Here is a 21,860-nt window from a genome sequence, read left to right as displayed (position 1 = left end):
GTATCTTTAGAGGCACCAGAATACACTTGACACTAAAAACCATATAATTAGAGACAACCATGTTTATGTGATGGTAAAAGGGGGTTTTAGAGGCAAGTCGGCCAAATGATGTGCCTCTATAGCCAATTTTTTTGTAGTGGTGGAGTAGCATTAGAATTAATGCTTGAGCTTGTGTTGTGGTTTTCTAGTAATTATTGGAATAAAATATGTTGAAAGAAAAAAAATGCTTGAAATTATATTGTGAAAGTGCAAAACGAAAAGAATGATGAAGAAGTTGTGAAAAATAATTATGAAAAATTGAAAAAAAAAAGAAAAGAAAAGAAAGAAGTGAAAAAAAAAAAGAATTGAATAAAAGGTCAATGAAGTTTGTTGGAGTGTATAAGGATGGATATTATCTTGATTTATTGGTAATGTATTGTTGAACTTCTAATAGAAGTTTTTGTGGTGTTTGCATCTAATAGCCATATATGTTAAAGTGTTATTTCCTTCACTAGTTGGCTTTTAGCACCACATTCTCAATTATTTTTCCTACTCTTACCCTAGCGAAACGACAACCCTTGGTAAGTCCAATGATCTATATGCATGTTTTATGCTATTTTTAAGTAGATAATGAGATGATAGTCAACTTAAAAAAAAAATACTTCACTAGAGTCGACTTGGTATATATTTGAGTGAAAAAATCATTACCTATAGACACATGAGAGAGAGAGAGTGTGCTCGATTAAAGTGCGTGTTATGGAGTTTAATTAAATCTAGCTTGAGGGAAGGTTTTGGTGTTCCATGGTGAGTCAAGTTGCGATTACATAAATTTATATAAGGTGTGATTTGTGTCTATCTTATTCTAATATTATAATTATAATATCTTTCATATGCCCAAATTTCATATCTTGGAAATTAAATGGTTGAACATATAATTCCTGTACAAAATTTCATTGTACTCTTCCCTGGTGAATTAGTTTGGTTTGCTTGAGGACAATCAAATGTTTAGTTTGGGGAGTTTCATAAGTACATATTCTAACATAATTTAATTGCATATTAGGGTGCATTTTCATGTAGCATTAGAGCATTTACATTGCATTCATTTGTATTTAGGTCCCTTTTTATAATATAGTGTTTTCAGTCCCTTTTTATAATATAGTGTTTTCACAGGTTGTTTGGTCTTTGCTATAATCTCAAGTACTTTGAACTTCTTTTTAAGAACATGATCATTAAGTCACTTGTATGACATTCAAAATGATAAATCATGTGCGCAAAATGGATTAGAATTGAAGAGATACAAAGGACTTTGTGTACTTGTGCGAAATATGACAAATCTGCATCATTTCACCCATAACTTTTGACATAAAAACGATAATGCGATGATTCCAATCGGGTTGGAAGCTAGACGTGAAAATCTTTCCAACGATATATTATAGTGCCAAACAAAGCTCCGTATCAAAAGTTATATCTGCTCGAAATTGAGCTGAAGAATCTGACTGTTACAAGTTAACATGTCCGTACCGGTTTTGACATGTCCCCGCTTCCTTACTTTCTTAGAGGCAGTAGCTTATTTTCCTATACTAGTTTATATGATTACAGGTCAACATGCCCGTGTCATTATTGACACATCCGTGTGTGTCTGTTTCATGCCGCGTTTTATTTTGCCGGTTTTATTATTTTAGGAAGTAATAAATACTCTTTTATTTGATTAATGAAGGAGAGGATCATTATATACACTTTTTGGGATTTCTAGAAAGAAGTTAAAGAGAGAAACTTGTAGATATTCATTGTTATTCAAGACTCTACCTTTCTTCCATCAATTCAAGTATTTATTTTCTTCTTCTTTTCCTTTGTTTTATATTCTGAATTTTAATATTCTTCTCCAACTTATTTATTTTAGTTATACTTGACTCGTTCTTTTATCTATTGTTAAGTTGAACCCTAGTATGAATTAACTCATAAGTATCTCTTTATATTCCAAAATTAATTCTTTAATTGTTCTTGCTTAATTGATTGTGCATATCCTAATACTAGATTAGGGATAATTAGTATCACTAGTTGAATAAATGCTTATTGTTGCGGTCATTAAGTGCACTGCGGCGGTTTTGACCGCGCAGCAATTAAGGGGGCAGCAATAGATAATTAATATATTGATGCGGTTTAAAACCGCAACAATATTTGAATATATTGCTGCGGTTTATGTGCAAAACCACAACAATAGATATTTTTTTAATAATAAAAATACAAGTATATTGATGCGGTTTCTTCCCGAAACAGCAGCAATATATGCAGGGTAGGTAATTTTTTATCTCATTACTCAAGACGTAAATTTATGATAGTTATAATACACTTATAATATAAACATTTTTAAATTCAAAGAGACTATTGTAGTACAATAACAACACAAAAGTAATCAACCCAAGCTGACATATATTCAATAAAAATAATATTTTACAAACCCTAATTCCAAAATATATATAAAAAAAACAGAAATTTTAAAAAAAACGAAAAAGAAAAAAAAAGGAACATATTTCTCATTCGAAGAGAAATACAGAGAATGAACAAAAAAGAAATCAAAGAAAAAAAGGACCGATGTTGATGGAATGACAGAGAAACAGAGAAGTACAGAGAAATAGATTCACGAATGACTTGAACGACGAACATCGGTGGTGGAGACGAACGCCTTTGACGGAGGGATGCGAACGATCTGGTGCGAACTAACGACGACAGAGAAATCGTAACATCGTCGGCCGTCGTTGCTTATCGCTGCTTCGTCGGCCGTCCTTGCTTCTCGTTGCTTCGTCGGTTGTCGTTGCTTCTCGCGGTTTTACATGCTGCTTCTCACGAAAGGTTGTTATTCCGGCGGACTAATGGTTTGTGCGTTTTGATTTGGTTTTTAGTGCGTGATTGAGGCAGATCTAGAGTTAGGGTTTGGTTTTTGGTACATTTTATTTCGTTGAGATTGGATTGGTGCGTTGTGATTGATTTTCGGCGAAAACGAGAAGGAAAAAGAGAGAGGAAGCGAGAGGAGAAAGAAGATGAAGGGAGGAAAGGAGAAGCGTGATAGTTGATACTGGTAAAAGGAGAGATAGAAGATGAGGGCGTGAAATCCTAACTTAACAAGGAAACCATATAGGAATCTTTTATACTTAATTTTAAAAGCCTATTGCTGCGGTTTTTTGTAAGAACCGCCGCAATAGGTTCAAATAATGTTATTTTAATATATTTTTGCGATTATTTTCATAAACCGCAGCAATATGTCTGGTCAAATAGTAAAAAATTTTCAAAACAAATTCGTTTAAATCATATTGATGTGAAATCAAATGCACACCAAGAGGTATTACTAAGCACTAATCTTACTTACAACAAAGGAGAGTTACATGGATTAAAGATTAGTGCTAGTTTGATCATGTTAAGGAACGAAGGAGGAGAAGCCAAGTGATTAAGCACGTAGCTCCTAAGAAGTTGTATGCTTAAGGTGTTTTTGTTTAATTAGTGTTAGTTTAGTTCTAATCATGCTTTACTTACACTAATTGTATTAGTTAATCACTTAGCTCCTAAAATCAGTTTTTGTAATATGTTACATGTATTTCGGTTTTCCTTTACTTAGTCTAGGATGTATTTGTGCCAAGTTGGATGCCCAAGTAGATGAGCTGCAGCAATGATGAGTTTCCTTGAAGGGAGAAGTCTTCACTTGGAGGAAACCACCTTATTGGACCTCTACAACAAGCTACACATGGGAAAGCAGCTAGGAGAGGCTACGGCAGCCCCTTAGAGAAGCCTTAGCTTTCTTTTGCTTTGTTTAATCTATCTAGAGTGTATTAGCTTAGCTTATGATTGTAACAAGTTATTTTAGTCATGTACTACATATAAGCAGCTCAAAGTATCAATGAAAATCAGATTATTGAGTTGAAAAACAAGCTTACAAACCGTTGTGTTTAAAGACTTAAAACCGAGTGTTTTATGTTCTAACTATTGCACGAGCTACTTGGGAGGTAAAACTACAAGTAATTCAAACCAATTAACAAGATTAGAGAGTGATTCACTAGTTTTGTTAGTTAAAATCCTTTGATTAGAGAAGAGAGTGGAGATTCACTTCTTTAATTGAAACCGAATCATAAGCTAAGAGAGGAGTCTTTTAGAGTGTGATTCAATCTATCCTAAACACTACTCTTCCTTGGAGTTGTGTTTGTTTCATGTCCTAAACACTACTCTTCATTAGAGGTGTGTTTGTTTCAAGTGGTATCAAGAGCTTAGTTCTGAAATGGGAGACGAATTGAACAATGATGTTAGAAGAGATGCCATACTAGATGCTTAGCTAGGCAAAACAATGCATTGCAAGAGATGATGACTCAATTAACCATAGAAGTGTTCAAGAAGAAAAACAATGAGGAGAAAGGAGTTCTAAGGCTGATGATAGAGGATTGAAGATAGAAGTCCCGGAGTTTGATGGAGCTAGTGATCCGGAAACATACCTTGAATGGGAACGATCTTTAGAACGTTTCTTTGATTACAAGGATACTCCACATGAGAAGAAGTATAAGGTTGCTGTTTTGAAGTTAACCAAATATGCATCAATTTGGTTAGATGGCGTGAAGAGACAAAGGATAAAGGAGGACAAATCCAAGATTGCTACATGGGAGAAATTGAAGAAGCAATTAAGGAAGCGTTTTGTGCCAACTAACTACAAACAAAATCTGTATGTTAGATGGTCCACACTCAAGCAAGGCGCCATGTCCATGGAGGAGTACATCAAGGAGTTTGAGAAGCTTTCCATTGTTTGTGAAATAGAAGAAATGGAGGAGCAAAAGCTAGGTCGATTCCTAGGAGGCCTAAATGAAGATGTACGAGAGAAAGTGGAGGTGTATCCATACCTTACTTTGATGAAGCTTGCAAGGTGGCTCTTAAAATTGATGGCCAAAAGAAGAAACCAGCTGCAAGTAAGTCTTATTCAAAGCCATTTAGTACTTTCAAAGCTAATCCTAGTACTAGTAACTTTGATAAGAACAAAAAAACCGATTTCACTAAGAAAGATAAAGAGAAGGTTGTAGATGATAAATCTTTAAAAGTGAAATGTTTTAAGTGTCAAGGCTATGGTCACTATCAATCTGCTTGTCCTACTAAAAGAGTCATGACCATAAGAGACATAGAGGAGATAGATGAATTGGAAAAAGAATCTCTTTTAGAGATGGAACATGATAAAACCGAAAGTGAAGAGGAGGATGTATGTAATCCAGAAATGGAGGGTGAAACTTTGGTTCTTAGAAGGTCTTTGTATTCTAATGTTGTGGCTGAAAATGAGGAACAAAGAGAAACCATTTTTCATTCTAAATGCTTAGTGAATAAAAAGCTATGCACTTTGATTATAGATGGAGGTAGTTGTACTAATGTTGCTTCAACTGAACTTGTAAAGAAATTAGAACTACCTACTATTAAACATCCACATCCTTATAAGCTAAAATGGCTAGATGATGATAATGAAGTAAGGGTGAAAGAAAGAGTCTTGCTCATCAGTTTTCTATAGGAAATTACAAGATGAAATTCTATGTGATGTAATTCCTATGACTGCTTGTCATGTGTTACTTGGTAGACCTTGGCAATTTGATCGAAAAGTTATACATGATGGTGCTACTAATGTGTATAAGGTGAATAAGGATGGAAAAATCAAAACCCTACTACCATTACCCCCTTCTAAAATCCGAAACACAAAGCCTAAACCAAAAGAAAACCTAATGTGTGGAAGTGTGTTTTTAGGGAGAAAAAATTTGAGAGGGAGTTGGAGGCTAATCATGTGGTGTATGTGCTGGTTGCTAAGGAGGTGAATGAAGGAATGGAGGTGAAAGATCCGAAATTGAGGGAGTTGTTGAAGGAGTTTAAGGATGTGTTTCCTAGTGAACTACCATTCGGCCTACCCCCTAAACGTGGAATTGAGCATCAAATTGATCTCATTCCCGGAGCACCAATCCCAAATAAACCTTCCTATAGATGCAATCCCAAAGAAAGTGAGGAGTTACAAAGCCAAATCAGTGAGTTGATGAGAGAGGCTACGTGAGGGAGAGTAAGAGTCCTTGTGCTGTTCCGGCGTTGCTTGTGCCTAAGAAGGATGGAACTTGGAGAATGTGTATTGATAGTCGTGCAGTGAACAACATAACCATAAAATACAGATTTCCCATCCCTAGATTAGATGACATGTTAGATGAGTTGAGTGGCTCCAAGGTGTTTTCAAAGATTGATTTAAGAGTGGATATCATCAAATATGCATGAGGGAAGGAGATGAGTGGAAGACGGCCTTCAAGACAAAGTATGGGTTATATGAGTGGCTGGTTATGCCATTTGGTCTCACAAATGCCCCTAGTACTTTCATGAGATTGATGAATGAAGTACTTAGGCCATTTTTGGGAAAGTTCGTGGTTGTTTACTTGGATGATATTCTTGTTTATAGTTCTAACCATGATGCTCATTTGAATCATTTGCAACAATTGTTCGAGGTTCTAAGGGAGCAAAAGCTCTATGGCAAGATTGAGAAGTGTACATTCATGCAAAGGGAGATTGGCTTCCTTGGTTTCATTATTTCAGATGAAGGTGTGAAGGTAGATCCATCCAAAGTGGAGGCTATCTCTTCTTGGCCGGTTCCTAAGACCATCACTGAGGTGAGATCTTTTCATGGTTTAGCTTCATTTTATAGGAGATTTATAAATAATTTCAGTACTTTATTAGCTCCTATAACTGAATGCACTAAACATGGAAGATTTGAATGGAGTGATGCAGCTCAAAAGGCGTTTGAACTTGTAAAAGAAAAGATGTGTAATACGCCCATTCTAGCTTTACCTGATTTTACTAAACCTTTTGAAGTTGAGTGTGATGCAAGTGGAACAGGTATTGGAGCTGTTTTGATTCAATGTGGTAAGCCTATTGCTTATTTTAGTGAGAAGCTTAATCAAGCCAAATTGAACTATTCTACCTATGATAAAGAGTTTTATGCTATGGTTAGAGCTCTTAATCATTGGAGTCATTATTTAAGACCACAAGCTTTTGTTCTTCATTCTGATCATGAATCTTTGAAATATATTCATGGACAACATAAGCTTAGTGCTCGTCATGCTAAATGGGTAGAATTCTTACAATCATTCAATTTTGTTGCTAAGTATAAGGCTGGAAAAGCTAACATTGTAGCAGATGCACTATCAAGGAGACATGTATTGCTTTCTATGGTGGATTCCAAGGTACTTGGGTTTGAATTGATCAAAGAGTTCTATGTTCTTGATGAGGAGATGCGTGACCTGTTCGTGGCTACCAAAGATGGTCCAAAAGACCATTATCATCAAATGGAGGGGTTCTTATTCAAAGGGAACAAGCTATGTGTTCCTAAGTGTCCTGTTCGTGACTTGTTGATTAGAGAAGCTCATGGAGGTGGTTTGGCTGGTCATTTTGGTGTAAGCAAGACAAGGAGCTATTACAAGAGCACTTTTCATGGCCTCATATGATCAAAGAAGTACATGCTGTTTTGGCTCGTTGTGGTGTTTGTCAAAGGGCAAAGAGTACATTCCATAAGGGGTTATACACTCCTTTACCTGTGCCAGAGAGACCATGGGAGATGTTAGCATGGATTTCATTGTAGCACTTCCTAGAACACAAAGAGGGAAAGATTCCATCATGGTGGTGGTGGATAGATTCTCAAAATGGCACACTTTGTGCCTTGCCATAAAACAGAAGATGCTATTAATGTTTCATGTTTGTATTTCAGGGAAATGTACGCTTGCATGGAGTACCAAGAACTATTGTCTCAGATAGAGATAGTAAGTTTTTGAGTCACTTTTGGAGATCCCTATGGAGGATGATGGGTACTAAGTTGCTATTTAGTACTTCACACCACCCTCAAACTGATGGCCAGACGGAGGTGACTAATAGAACTCTAGGCACCTTATTAAGGGGCTTAGTAAGCAAGACAGGAAAGGATTGGGACGTGAAGCTATGCCATGCTGAATTTGCATACAATAGGACTCCCACTTTTGCAACCAAACACTCACCATTCGAAGTGGTATATGGGGTAAATCCTTATGTGCCTATTGATCTTATTTCCTTGCCTAAAGACTCTTATGTTCATGGAGATGCTAGGCAACAAGCTGAAGCTATGGTGAAGGTTCACAAGGAGGTACGCACCAACATAGAGAAGGCTAATGAGATGTATAAGAGGAAAGCAAACAAGGGCCGAAAGCCTAAGGTGTTTGCACCGGGAGATTTAGTGTGGATTCACCTAAGGAAGGAGAGATTTCCAAGCAAAAGAAGCATAAACTCATGCCTAGAGCTGAAGGACCTTTCAAAGTTCTTGAACGTTATGGAGACAATGCATACAAGATAGACCTTCCCGGAGATTATGGCGTGGCAGCAACATTCAATGTAGGTGACTTATCCCATACTTAGAAGATGAAGATGTGCTAGAATTGAGGACAATTCCTTTTGAAGAAGGGGAGGATGATGTGAAATCAAATGCACACCAAGAGGTATTACTAAGCACTAATCTTACTTACAACAAAGGAGAGTTACATGGATTAAAGATTAGTGCTAGTTTGATCATGCTTAAGAACAAGGAGGAGAACTAAGTGATAAGCACGTAGCTCCTAAGAGAGTGTTGCTTAAGGTGTTTTTGTTTAATTAGTGTTAGTTTAGTTCTAATCATGCTTTACTTACACTAATTGTAATAGTTAATCACTTAGCTCCTAAAATCAGTTTTTGTAATACTTAACATGTATTTCGGTTTTCCTTTACTTAGTTAGGATGTATTTGTGCCAAGTTGGATGCCAAGTGATGACTGCAGCAAATGATGAGTTTCCTTGAAGGGAGAAGTCTTCACTTGAAGGAAACCACCTTATTGGACCTCTAAACAAGCTACACATGGAGGACTGAGAAGGCTACGGCAGCCCCTTAGAGACTTACTTTCTTTTGCTTTGTTTAATCTATCTAGTGTGTATTAGCTTAGTTATGATTGTAGTAAGTTTTTAGTGTACTACATATAAGCAGCTCAAAGTATCAATGAAAATCAGATTATTGAGTTGAAAAACAAGCTTACAAACCGTTGTGTTTAAAGACTTAAAACCGAGTGTTTTATGTTCTAACTATTGCACGAGCTACTTGGGAGGTAAAACTACAAGTAATTCAAACCAATTAACAAGATTAGAGAGTGATTCACTAGTTTTGTTAGTTAAATCCTTTGATTAGAGAAGAGAGTGGAGATTCACTTCTTTAATTGAAACCGAATCATAAGCTAAGAGAGGAGTCTTTTAGAGTGTGATTCAATCTATCCTAAACACTACTCTTCCTTGGAGTTGTGTTTGTTTCATGTCCTAAACACTACTCTTCATTAGAGGTGTGTTTGTTTCAATATGGCTGCGGTTTTCGGTCGAAACCGCAGCAATATGATTATTTTATATTTTTCTTTTTATTTTTACGTGATATATTGCTGTGTATGTGTAAAACCGCAACAATATCACCGCAGCAATAAGCAATTATTCTACTAGTGTATTGTTATTATTCCATTATTTTGATCACAACGGGAGTTGAGTTGTAACAGCCCGTTTTCCCGAGCTGCTAGGTAAATACACTTAAGATTCACTAATCACAATCAATGCTTAATAAGCCTCGAATTAAACATTTACTCGCAACGGAAACATAACCTAGAAAACGATCTTGGACTTGTGGTTATTGGCCCACAAAACAAAATCCTTTATATAAGACTTCAATTACACCGATATCTCGACTAATATTCCCAAATATTGTATACAACGAAATATATCAGAAACTATTCCTTAATTGACTATCTAAAATACAAACTCAATCCATAAGCTACGACGACATCTTTCTTGCTTCACTTCAGAATCCTGAGCTCACAACACCAAACCTGCAACAATGTTTGACTCTGCCACCCACCAAGTAATAGGCCACAGAAATGACAACACCATCAGCAAAGCTGAGTACACACTGTGTATAGCAAATACAAGTTTAGGTGTATTTTGAAAACTAACACATAGTTATAGTAACAGATAATCACACTCAACTTAGTTGATATATTTTCACAAAATCAGATCGTTTGGCATGAACGCGAGTGGAGAGGGGACACGCAGTACCAGCTGTTCCAAACTATTGAGGGTCGTCACCCAGCCTTTTTTGTTATGCTTGCAAAGACTTACCCGGACATGTCCTATAACGCCAGGAATTAGCCCCTCCTGGAAGGCAACAGCTAGGGACTCTACCCGCCCTAACTCGGGGTGCCTATTCATGCCTCACTTTCATATTTATAAAATAAGATATTTAATGATTCATACTTGAATCCTCAATACTCATAACATAACACCATATTCGACCTTATCTGGTCTTAACTCATATCTGAATCATTTCCTCATTATCATACCAAATCATATTTTGAGAAATATAGTATTTTCGAACGATTTCGATAATTGAACAAAATGATACTTTTATAACAATCCAATAGCAATTCACAACTAACTCACAGAGATGTATCTATAATCATGGCCATTACCACAAACGATATATGATATCCAAAATTCAATATAACGCCCACGGGAGCATTTAAATATATTTTGCTGAACCCAAAGGTTACCTCAACTCTATAACAATTATACGAAACCTCCAAGCATCATAACTTGATTTCCCATATCATCTTGAATTATATACGTCTACATAGCCATTCTCCAACAACCATCTCACGATAACATCAATAATCAATAACCAAACTTAAACTAATTCCCAATTCACAAATTATCAACCTTTAACATTCTAATTTCCTTAATCCTTAATTAATATCTATAACTTGATGATATTAGCTACATCGACTTGCATCCCAATTCATAATCATAATTCCAAATTATATAACTAAACAAACTAAACATAACTCACAACTGTACCTAAATCAAGCACCTAATTGTGCTACCAACAATTATATTGAGAATATAAACTAGCTCGACTCGTAAATAAACCTCAATAAACTGATTTCTATGTTGCACTCAAATCCTTAACCAATATATCAATTCCAACATTATAATCTCCTTCATAATTCCGAATGATACTCCATTCCAAAATCATCCTCCAATAATCACCTCATAACAATAACAATAATCAACAACCAATCTTAACTATTCTAATTATCTTCTTCTAACGCAACCATTATGCTAATAAAACTGAATCCCGCAAATAGAAATTAATGAAGTCATTCCCATAACTCATAACTCGACTTCATACATATCAACTCCAACTACAATAATTATAACAGTTTCCCAATTCTAAGATTAGGACTTCCCTCGCATCATCAACAACGACTATCCAATAAGAACGATACAACAAAACAATAGGCAACAGCTTCACAGCAACTCCACCACAACCACAATGACAGAACAACAATAACCCAACAACACTACTACAACAGAGCAACAACAACAATAGCAACTCCAAACAACTTCACCACAACCACCACAACAACTCACAACACAACATAACAACTCACACAACATAACATAACAACTCACCTTAATCATCATAATTACTCCACAAGTCCATGTACTAAACACATTCCATTAAGAATCATAATCGTAATGACTTAGTGTATAAGTGTTGTTTAGGTCAAATGAAACATCTCTAATGAACCTTAGCATGTTATACTCATGTAATATACTCAATATACACATAATAAAATACAATCATAAGTAAATTCATTTCATAGACATGCTTTACACTAGAAAGAAACAATCACCTAACTATAGGTATGGAAATCTCTAGGGTAAAACCAAACTAAGTGTGTACCTTAACTAAGGATGCTTAAAGCCACGAAATTCCTTAATCCACTTGGTTAACTACTCCTACAACTTCCCCTGAATGTATAAAATGCTAAAGATTAGTTTCAACAAGCTTATAGATATGAAAAACTAAGCTTAAATACAAGAGGTGTAAACTGTTGAACTTACAGCAACTTATGTGATCTTTCAGCAAGGTTTTCTATATGAGTTTAAGGTCTAAAGATTGGAACCAAAGCTTGAACTACTTTGTATGGATGTCTAGAAGAGTTATATGTAAGGAAAATGGGTGTCCAAGAGGAAGAAATAAGAGAAAAGAGACGAAAATCCAGAACAGGCTTTTATAGTCTGTTCTGGCGGTACCCCCAGGGGAGGGAAACCTCTTCTGGGCAAGGTCGGTTTCTTGGAGTTTTTGGGTGATTCTTGCTTGAGGTGTTAGCCTAAGGTGTTGGCTTTCATGCATAAAAAGTTTTTGAGAGATCGACACTTAAGTAGCTGCTAAGCAGCTTTCTTTGAGGATAGGTCTGAGCTGTAATTTCAGCTGGCCAGGTTTTACTATGTAAGCAATTTACCTTATTAAGCCACGTAATTCTTGGGCATAAATGACCATTTTAACCTTAAACCATCCCAAGATGTCATATATCAAGTTTGGTTGGGTTCTGAGCTCGGATTCAATCCCAAATGGCTCTTTAACTGGAAGTTCATCGCTACCCGATAAAACAATCTCCAAACGATTTTCATAATCTTAATGTTTAAGGCTCTCAAGGACTTTCTAACTTATCTATTGGTTTCCAAAGCCTTATTATCCAATAAGAATGATGGTTCTTATCCTCTTTGACCTTTCTTAACCATTAAGAATGATGATGCTTATCCACAAGCTTTCTTAACCATTAAGAATGATGATGCTTATCCACAAGCTTTCTTAACCACTAAGAATGATGATGCTTATCCATAAGCTTTCTTAACCATTAAGAATGATGATGCTTATCCACAAGCTTTCTTAACCATTAAGAATGATGATACTTATCCACAAGCTTTCTTAACCATTAAGAATGATGATACTTATCCACAAGCTTTCTTAACCATTAAGAATGATAATCTTATCCACTTTTAGCTTTTAAATAAAGGTTCTTAAAAACAGGGCTATTACATTAGTTTTGAGAGATTTGGGTATTTTAATTAAGGACATAAAATTCTCAACGGGAGTAGCTAGAATGGATTGTTAGGAAGTTAGAGTGTCGCGTTTAATGTCTTGAATTTGCATGATGCCATGGGAGTAGGTTTAAGTGCATATTAAGGAATTTATAGATATTCGGGAGAGGTTTATGGTACTTAGAGGGTGTAGTTTTCCTTGTAAACATTTAATTGATTAGTTTATGGTCTTTAATTTGCATGATGCCACAGGAGTAGGTTTAAATGCATATTAAGGAAGTCATAGATACTCGGGAGAGGTTCATGGTATTTACAGGGTGTAGTTTTCCTTGTAATCATTTAACTGATTAGTTAAGAGTAGAAATTGTGATTATATTAATTCATGCTAGTGGGATACTTAACTAGAAATTATTTTATTATTATATTGATTAGTATAGTTTATTCGACCACTATTGATATTAATTTCCTTTAATCTTGTCATTGTTTAAGAGCTAATCATTATACAACTTTCTCTCTGTGGGATTAACCCTCTTACCATACTACTCCCTTCGTTTCCTAAAGATCTTCCCTCTTTCCGTTTAAGGGTGTTTCCAAAAGATCTTCCCTCTTTTGCTTTATTCCTTATTTGGCAAAATAAATTTCCAAAAATTACCCTCTCATGTCACTATCATATGGTCCACCATTACATTATTAATTCAATTTTACTCCTTTTCTCTCTCCTACTTTAACCCCTTTTTATTTGTTTATTTATCTTAACCCCTTTCTCTCTCCTACTTTACTCACACCATGCCCCACACAACTTCATTTTCCTTGGTATCTGTAGGAACAGTAAGTGGGAAGATCTTTAGGAAACGGAGGGAGTACATAGTTAGGAGGTTTACTTAGGTTATTTATTTTTGTTAGGTGTCCGACACGCCTATCACATTAATTAACAAATTGGGTATATTGAAGACTGCATATTGCAAAATTTCAACTATATACTAGCTACTTCCTACGTTTATTTAGTTTACTTACTTCAATTTAGGGAGATTTAAGGAGAAATCTAAAAGTATGAGAGATAAAATGAAAAGAGAGAGAAACTAAAAATTGGGTTAAAACTTAAGATATTTAAAAGTGGATGACATGAGTGGAGAAGGAGAAAAAAGTAGATGAAACATGTTCGTAGAAATAGAAAAAACCACTAGTGTGTAGTTAAAAAAAAAATGAACCAAAAAGAAAAATATGCACAGTACGGGATGGGTTACGAACCAAAAAAAATGAACAAAAAAGAAATGAACCAAAAAGACTAGAAAGTAGTGTAATCTTGAATATCTATTAGATTATTACCAAGATCACTATGAACCTAACCATTGCTTTTATACTTTCCGGATTTAGCATCATTTGGTTTAAGCCACCTAATTCATGACTGGTTTTTTTTTAGATTTTCTAGAAATCATTAATAGTTGGCTAGTACCCTTAGAATTATATTAATTAGATGGCTTTTACTATATGCGTCATTATCTGGTGGATTTCATATATCAACACTAAGTCACTAATACACATTGGATCTCTGAATATCTTATGTCATGTAGCTTTTGGTGCTATTTCACTTTCTTTTTTAAAAAAAAAAAAATCTAAGCCATCGTTACTTTTGTAATATATATATAATTATCACTTTAGATTGTATCGACCCTACCTATCCAAGTGTATCACTTATTTATTTACTACTAAACAAATTTTATTAATTTATGATTCAAATGATGTAGACTTAGAATAATTCATCCTTGGACATCTGAAAAATTGTCTAACTAGGGTATGAAGTCACCCTTGAAAGTAGGAACTAGTTTTTGGGGTGACCTGATATTTCAAAAAAGTTTACGTCCTATTCTTTTCAACTTACTTTGATTCAGTTCAGTTCAATCCAATTCCTCTATGTATTTCAGTTTTTCTCAATTCTATTCAGTTCAGTTTTTCTTAATAGAAAAGAATAGGGCCTAAGAGTAATTGTTATCATATCCTAAACCTAAAAAAGATAGAACATGGCCTTTGACATAAAATAAAGCCATAAAAAAATCGCAACCTCATGACATGATTTATGAATATTGCATTAAATTATCGATATATCAAAAGATACAATATGATATAGCTCATACTTTTATTTAAACCAGTAAAACCTTTACCAATTAACATACCTTCATTTTGGAGGGGAACTATATCAATCTCGAAGTATATGTTATATGTGATATACACTCATTAATGTATACATGTTTTTATTTTTTAAAAATTTTGCATTATTATTTATTACCATTTTAGAGATAATATTGAATAGGAATGACAATGTATGAAGAAAATTACATGTTTGTGTATAAGAATAAGACTACATTGCTATGAAAATGAGTTGAGAGTTTTCTTTGGAAATTACATATGATTTTATAGCCCTTATCACTATTTCATACCGCATACGAATGAGCCATTATATTCATTACTCTAATAACACTTCATCATCATTATCCAATTTATTGCTACAGTTTAATGTGGCCTGTTTCTAGCACTAAGAGTTGGAAACCCTTTTTCTCTAATCTCCATATGATATGTACCTTTCAAAGTTTCGTAACTAAATTTGAGTGGTTGTGATGTCACTTTCAAAAACTAAAAAGTATATTCGAATTTTATTTATTTGACGTGTTGTTCCACCGTTTAACAACACAAGTAAATGATAAATTATAGCAGCCTCTTTTTTGGAAGCATTCGTTAACAGTATAGTAGTGCTTAATTACAATTATGGCTCAAAAGCCAAAAAGCATGAGTTTATCTCTACCTATCTCAAGATTTGTTTGTTTGCACTTGAGTTTATCTCGACTTACTATATTATACAGCTTTACAATAATGCGTGTGATAGAATTGTAACTCCTTCAAATTCCAAAGAGTCTTTTTGTGTTGCTGATGACGTAGTAGTGATTTGAGATTACGATGCCACCTCATAACCCTCATATTACCACTTTGCAAGAGCTATATGAATAACTTTAATTTACAAAGGAGATTGCCAACAAAAATCTCCACAAAAATTGAAAGAACAATAAATAAATAGCTCCTTCCTCTACAAATTCAGGAGCGCCTCATACGAATATTAGTTCAGCTTTCGGTATAAAATAATCCAAATCCAATTTAATTTGAAGTTAATTGGTCTTTGTTTATGCAAATTTTTGCCGTAATGACACAAATAGATGTTGGGATGTCAACAATCAGATTAAAGCGACTAAACGAATAAAATTGCAAGGGGAATCAAAGGGAAGTACTAGTAGAATAATTGTTAATTGCGGCGGTTGAATTGCAAAGATTTTTCTCGTACACAACAATTAAGCGCGTCAAAATAGAAAATAAATCGAAAATTAATCTATTGATGTGGTTTTGGGCGGAAACCGCAACAATATACATCAACGGTAACATTCAAAGTGTATTGACCACGTCTGATGAAATCTATTGCTGCGTCCCTTCCAAGAACCGCAACAATAGATTGAAATACTACTTTTCTAATAATATTTAAACATATTGTTGCAGTTCCTACAAAAAACTGCTGCAATAGACTCTTTTAGTTTATTAAAGGAGACACGCCCTAATTAGGGTTCTTCTTCTCTCCTCTCCTCTTAGCCGCTTTCCTTACACGAGATTCTCACACTCTCCTATCTCTCCTCACACGACATTTTCCTCCTAACATCTCCCTCTCCTCTTCTTCTCTTCCTCCTAACCTCTATCTCCCCTCTTCCTCTCTCATCCTCCACTGCTTTGCAACTTCCGCCCCATTGTCCGACAACCATCATCAGTGTTCGACAAATATTATTAACGATGTTTTCAGCCTCCCCTCGTCGTCCGACAACGATCACATCTCTCAACCATTGGTGCCAACATCCATCATCTCTCTCAACCATCGTCGTCCCAAATGCATTGCCTCTATCCACCACTACCAGATCTCAACCATTGCCAGATCTCGACCGTCGTCGTTCGACAGCTGATATGCCATGTTTATATGGCATTCTTGAAACTTTTTCACCACTTACTAGTGGGATTTGACACAAGTTTGTAATGATATTGATCTTTTTCTCTACTATGTTGTAATTTGCTCTTTTAAATCATTTGAGCTCATTTGTGTTGGAGAAAGTTCAAGCTCGAAAGTTAGCATGTCGACGAAACTATTTGAAGAGTTATCAAGTGAAGCAAGGAAGTGAAATGCGTGCTTCATGAGTATTTTTTTTTGGTATGAGTAAGTCATTTTCAAGAAGGGAGATGAGAAGCTACGGCCAAGTCTCCGCGGTCGCGGGAGATTTCATTGCGGCCGCGAAGAATTTTGGAAGAAAAGTGCCGAGAGCTCCTCCGCGACTTCACCGCGGTTGCGGACCCCTTCCGCGAGCGCGGTGCTTTCCTCCGCGGTCGTGGAGCCCTGTAACGAGGATTTCGGCTTTTCGTCTTCCCCTGTTTTGCTGATTAAAAGAACATGTCGTCTTTTGTTTTGGGATATCATTTTTCATCTGTTTTTTTCTTAGAGATTTTTCAAAGAAATATTGTAATCCTTTATATTATGGAGAGCTAATCTCCCATCTTGGTATATCAATCAAATCAACCATTTTAATCAACTTGTGAGTTCAATTCTTCCTTCAAATTGCTTGAATGTTGATGATTCTTCATGTTCTTCATGTTTGATTGTTTTTGTGCTTAAGTTAACTTGATCAATTAACTTCTTGCTTATTGCAATCTCTACTATCTAGATAATTGTCTGCTTTGAGATTATATAGGGTTGTAGTTTATGCCCAATTATCGCACGCTCGTGGATGATTGAGTATAAGAAGAATCATCATATAATTTTGCATTCGACCGCTTGTGTGAATGCTAGATTACCCTATTGGAATCTCCTAGTTGTTATCTAATTGCTTAATTAAACCTAGAACGCTCGGGCTAGGTTGTTATGCCTTTAAGGGTCATATTAGAGCGCTCGCTTAATCTTACCACTACGTTAGGGGAGATTGAATCTTATGATTCACAATAGGGCGTTCAAGTAACTTAGGTGTTGAATTGGTCAATGATCAAGGGTTGAATTGGTTGTGAAGATTGATTGCCAAGTTCTCGTTTATTATTTGATTTTCCTTTGCTTAGTCCTCTTTAGTTATACTTTTGAGTAAACCCCCCCCCCCCCATTGTTACGACAACACACGTTTAACCTTACCAAACCCTACTTCTCTGTGGATCGAACCTTGCTACCCTATACTACGTTTATGTAGGACAACATTGATTTAATTTGCGTGAGTGCTGATACAACTTAGGCCTCGCCAAATTTGGTGCCATTGTCGGGGAAAGCAGCGTGTTTGGGTTGTTTATTTGTGTGTTTGTTTCTTATTTTTGGTGTGTGAACCTTTCATATGGTTCACACCCGTTCTACTAATCAAGGAGCTTTGTTTTTTGATTCAGAGATCGAAAGGACACTCTATCGGTTGAGAAAGGAAATTCGGGATCACTTCCGTGAGTTGCCTTATTATATTGGTATTGAGAAAGAAGAGATGCCGCCTAGAGCTGATCCGACATTGAGGGAGCTTTCTGCTCCTAATCTGGACCAAGCACCATGCATCCAATTTCCGGAGTTAGTTTGGGGAGAATGTTACTTTTGAGTTAAAGTCGGGTCTTGTTCATTTACTGCCAAGCTTCCATGGTTTAAATGGGGAGGATCCAATCAAGCATCTTGCGGAATTCCATGCTGTTTGTACTAGTATGCAGCCAAGGGGTGTTACGGAGGATCAAATCAAACTACGGGCCTTTCCTTTTTCATTGAAGGATAAGGCTAATGATTGGTTCTATCATCTGAGCCCCAACAGTATCAACACATGGAGGGGGATGAAGCAAGCTTTCTTGGAGAAGTTCTTTCCTTCAAGCAAGTTGAATGAGCTTAAGAGGGCCATTAGCAACATTGAGCAAGGTTATGATGAGATCCTTTATGACTACTTAGAGAGGTTTAAGAGGCTCGTTGCTTGTTGTCCCTATCATGGTTTTGCCGAGAAGGATCTTGTGTTATACTTAGTTGGTGGGATCCTTCCGGATGAGAGAAGGATGGTGAATGCTGCTTGTGGGGGTAACATTGATAACAAGACCCCACAACAAGCCACGGAGCTCATAAGTGAGTTTGCTGAGAAGTTCCCCACTTATTCTAAGAGAAATACCACTCGGGGAGTTAAAGCAAGGCAAGTTCTAAATCATCTTTGGAGTCGGAGGTGTCCGACCTTAAGGGCATGTTCCGGCAATTTTTGGTGAGTGGCAATCAATAACAAGTGAAGGCTTGTGGTATTTGTTCCAACACCAGCCATCCGACCGATTCTTGTCCGACTTTGCAAGAGGAAACCCGAGAGGTGAATGCCGTGGGATATCATGGGCAAAGGAAGTATGATCCATTCTCAAACTCTTACAATCCCGGACGGAGAGATCATCCAGCCTTTAGTTACAAGCAAGGGAATCCAACCCCCCAAGGAAATCCGAATTTTCAACAAGGTAATCACCCTCCTCCTTACATGGCACCATTTCAAGCTCAAGGGAAATCCTCTAGCTCCAACTCAATGTCCATCGAGGATATGATCAAGGCCTTGGCTCAAAATGTGACTACCATGCAGTCCAACATGGTGCAATTTCAACAGGAGACAAGATCTAGCATTCACAATTCGGAAACACAAGTGGGCCAAATGTCTAGTGTCGTGAATAAACTTGAGGCCCAAAGTTCGGGGAAGCTACCATCTCAAACCAAGGTGAATCCCAAGAGGAATGTGAGTGCCATGACTTTAAGGAGTGGCAAAGAGTTGGTTGATCAAGAGCCCGGCAAGAGCAAGGTTGTGGAGGAGATTGTAACAAAGGAAGAGGAGGTGGAGGTTCTAGTCCCATCAAAAGAAGCTGAAAAATTGGTGAGTCCTAGCTCTCACCAAGAGGTAAAATCTTTTCCGGATTTCAAACCGGTACCCCATTCCCCGAAGCATTAAAGGACAATCGTAAGCTTGAATCTTCTAAGGATATTTATGAAACATTTAGTCAATGTGTCGTAAATATTCCTTTGTGAAAATTGATAAAAAATGTGCCTTTGTATGTTAAGTGGTTGAAGGAAATTTGTTCCATCAAGAAGAAGAAAAATTTAAAAGGGAAGCAAACGGTTAAGGTTAGTGAACATGTGTCCGCTGTTTTCCAAAAGAGAATGCCAAAGAAATGTGCTGATCTGGGCATGTTCACTATTCCTATAACTCTTGGTGACACTAAGATTGATAGGGCCATGTTAGATTTAGGAGCCTCCATAAATGTGCTTCCTTATTCCTTATATGAGTCCGTAGAACTTGGTGAATTGCTTCCTACTAATGTTGTCATACAATTAACGGATAGGTCAACTTCCATTCCTAGAGGTGTATTGAAAGATGTTCTAGTGGAAGTTGATAAGATGACTTTTCCTGCTGATTTTTATGTAATTAACATGGAGCATGATAGGCGTTCAGCCCCTATTCTTTTAGGGAGGCCGTTCTTGAAAACGGCTAATGCTAGGATTGATTGTGGCACCGGTTCTTTGACCATGCAGTTTGATGGTCAAAACGTTGAGTTTAAAATGCATGATGCCATGAGATGTAAAGAGGACCACTCTATCTATTCTATTGATGTGGTTAAGCCAAGTGTTCATGATGTGTTCGACGTGAGGTAAAACTTTTGTGATTGCATGATGTCGAGCTTTTGACTTTAAACTAAGCGCTTCTCTGAGGCAACCCGTGTTTTGTATATATTTTATTTGGAGATAGTTGTTATGTTTTGTTTTTGTGTGTTTTTGGTGTTGTGGTTTTATTGTAGGAGAATCTTTGAAGCAAAACAAGAGAGCTAAAAGGGGTGGGTTTCATCACCAGTCCCTTCAGAAAAAAAAGGGGAGAGGAATCGCCGAGAGGGTTTCCGCGGGCTGACCGCGGGCGTTGCAGACTTCCGCGGGGGCGACCGTAAGCCCCGCGGGCGCGACCCCTGCTTGCACGAAAAAAAAGAAGACAAAGCCGTGAGCAGTTCCGCGACCTCACCGCGGGCGTGGAACCCCTCCGCGGGCGCGGACCCTTTCTTCGCGGTCGCGGACCCGCGTATTTCCGCCAGGTAAGTTTTTTTTTTTCGCCCACTTCTCTTCCTTCCTCCTTTCATCATTTTCGACCCTTTCTCTCTCTATTCTCAAAATTCCTCATCTTCCTTCTTCTACCTTCACTTCCTTCACTCAAATTGCTCTCTTTCACTCATTCATTCTCTTTTTCTCACTCTCTCATTTCATTTCCCACTCAATCCTCTTCAAAAATCTCCACTTTTCTTTTCTTTTTACAAAATCTATTGGAAACCCTAAAATTTGGGGGTTTTTGATTCTTGGAGTTATTGGGCAATTAAAGGAGCAAGGAGCATTCTTGGGGTGTTGTTCTCACTTGGGTACTTGGCCAACCACTCTCTTGATTCTTCCATAAGGTAAAACTTCAATTCTTCACTCTCTTTTTGGAAGTTACCTTCAATTTTTGTTGTGGTTGATTGCTTATTGAGATTGTGGTGGATTGTTGTGTTTTAGACCTCTTTGTGGTTGTGTAGACATTGTTGAGGATCGAATTTGTGAATATTGGAGTAATTGTTGGGAGATTAATTTGGGAAGTTGAGGGTGGAATTGTTGTTTGACTTACTTGGGTTGTCTTGGTGAGATTTTTGGTTGCTATAACAATGGTGAGGAAGTGTGGTCGTGCCCAAAATTCCAATGAGCCTGAGGCTCATGAGGAACCTGTTGCTAGTGAGGTGATAATTGACACCATGGGTTTGACTGGTCTAAACCGGGAGCAAAAGGTTACTTGGAGAAATCTTAGTCGATCAAAACGAGTTGTCCAGTGTACCAAGTTTATTGACACTAATTTCTTGGCCCAGTTGGGACTGTTAGATGGATTT

At 36.7% G+C, this 21,860-nt stretch overlaps 1 protein-coding gene and 1 pseudogene across 1 annotated transcript; both read left to right on the top strand.

The window, feature by feature from the left end:
- Window positions 1-4,718: 4,718 nt before the first annotated feature.
- LOC130591797 (uncharacterized) lies at window positions 4,719-8,579 on the top strand (annotated as a pseudogene).
- A 9,740-nt stretch (window positions 8,580-18,319) lies between these two features.
- Window positions 18,320-20,616, top strand: LOC125498776 (uncharacterized). Its single transcript, XM_057395717.1, has 4 exons — window positions 18,320-18,537; window positions 18,599-19,132; window positions 19,252-19,840; window positions 20,026-20,616. Exons 1-4 carry the CDS (start codon window positions 18,320-18,322, stop codon window positions 20,614-20,616), a joined length of 1,932 nt encoding a protein of 643 aa, XP_057251700.1.
- Window positions 20,617-21,860: the final 1,244 nt, after the last annotated feature.

The sequence above is a fragment of the Beta vulgaris genome, chromosome 6 (genome assembly GCF_026745355.1).
Source record: "Beta vulgaris subsp. vulgaris cultivar EL10 chromosome 6, EL10.2, whole genome shotgun sequence".
NCBI classification, from domain to species: Eukaryota; Viridiplantae; Streptophyta; class Magnoliopsida; order Caryophyllales; family Amaranthaceae; genus Beta; species Beta vulgaris.
This window is presented reverse-complemented; position numbering and strand designations above follow the sequence as displayed.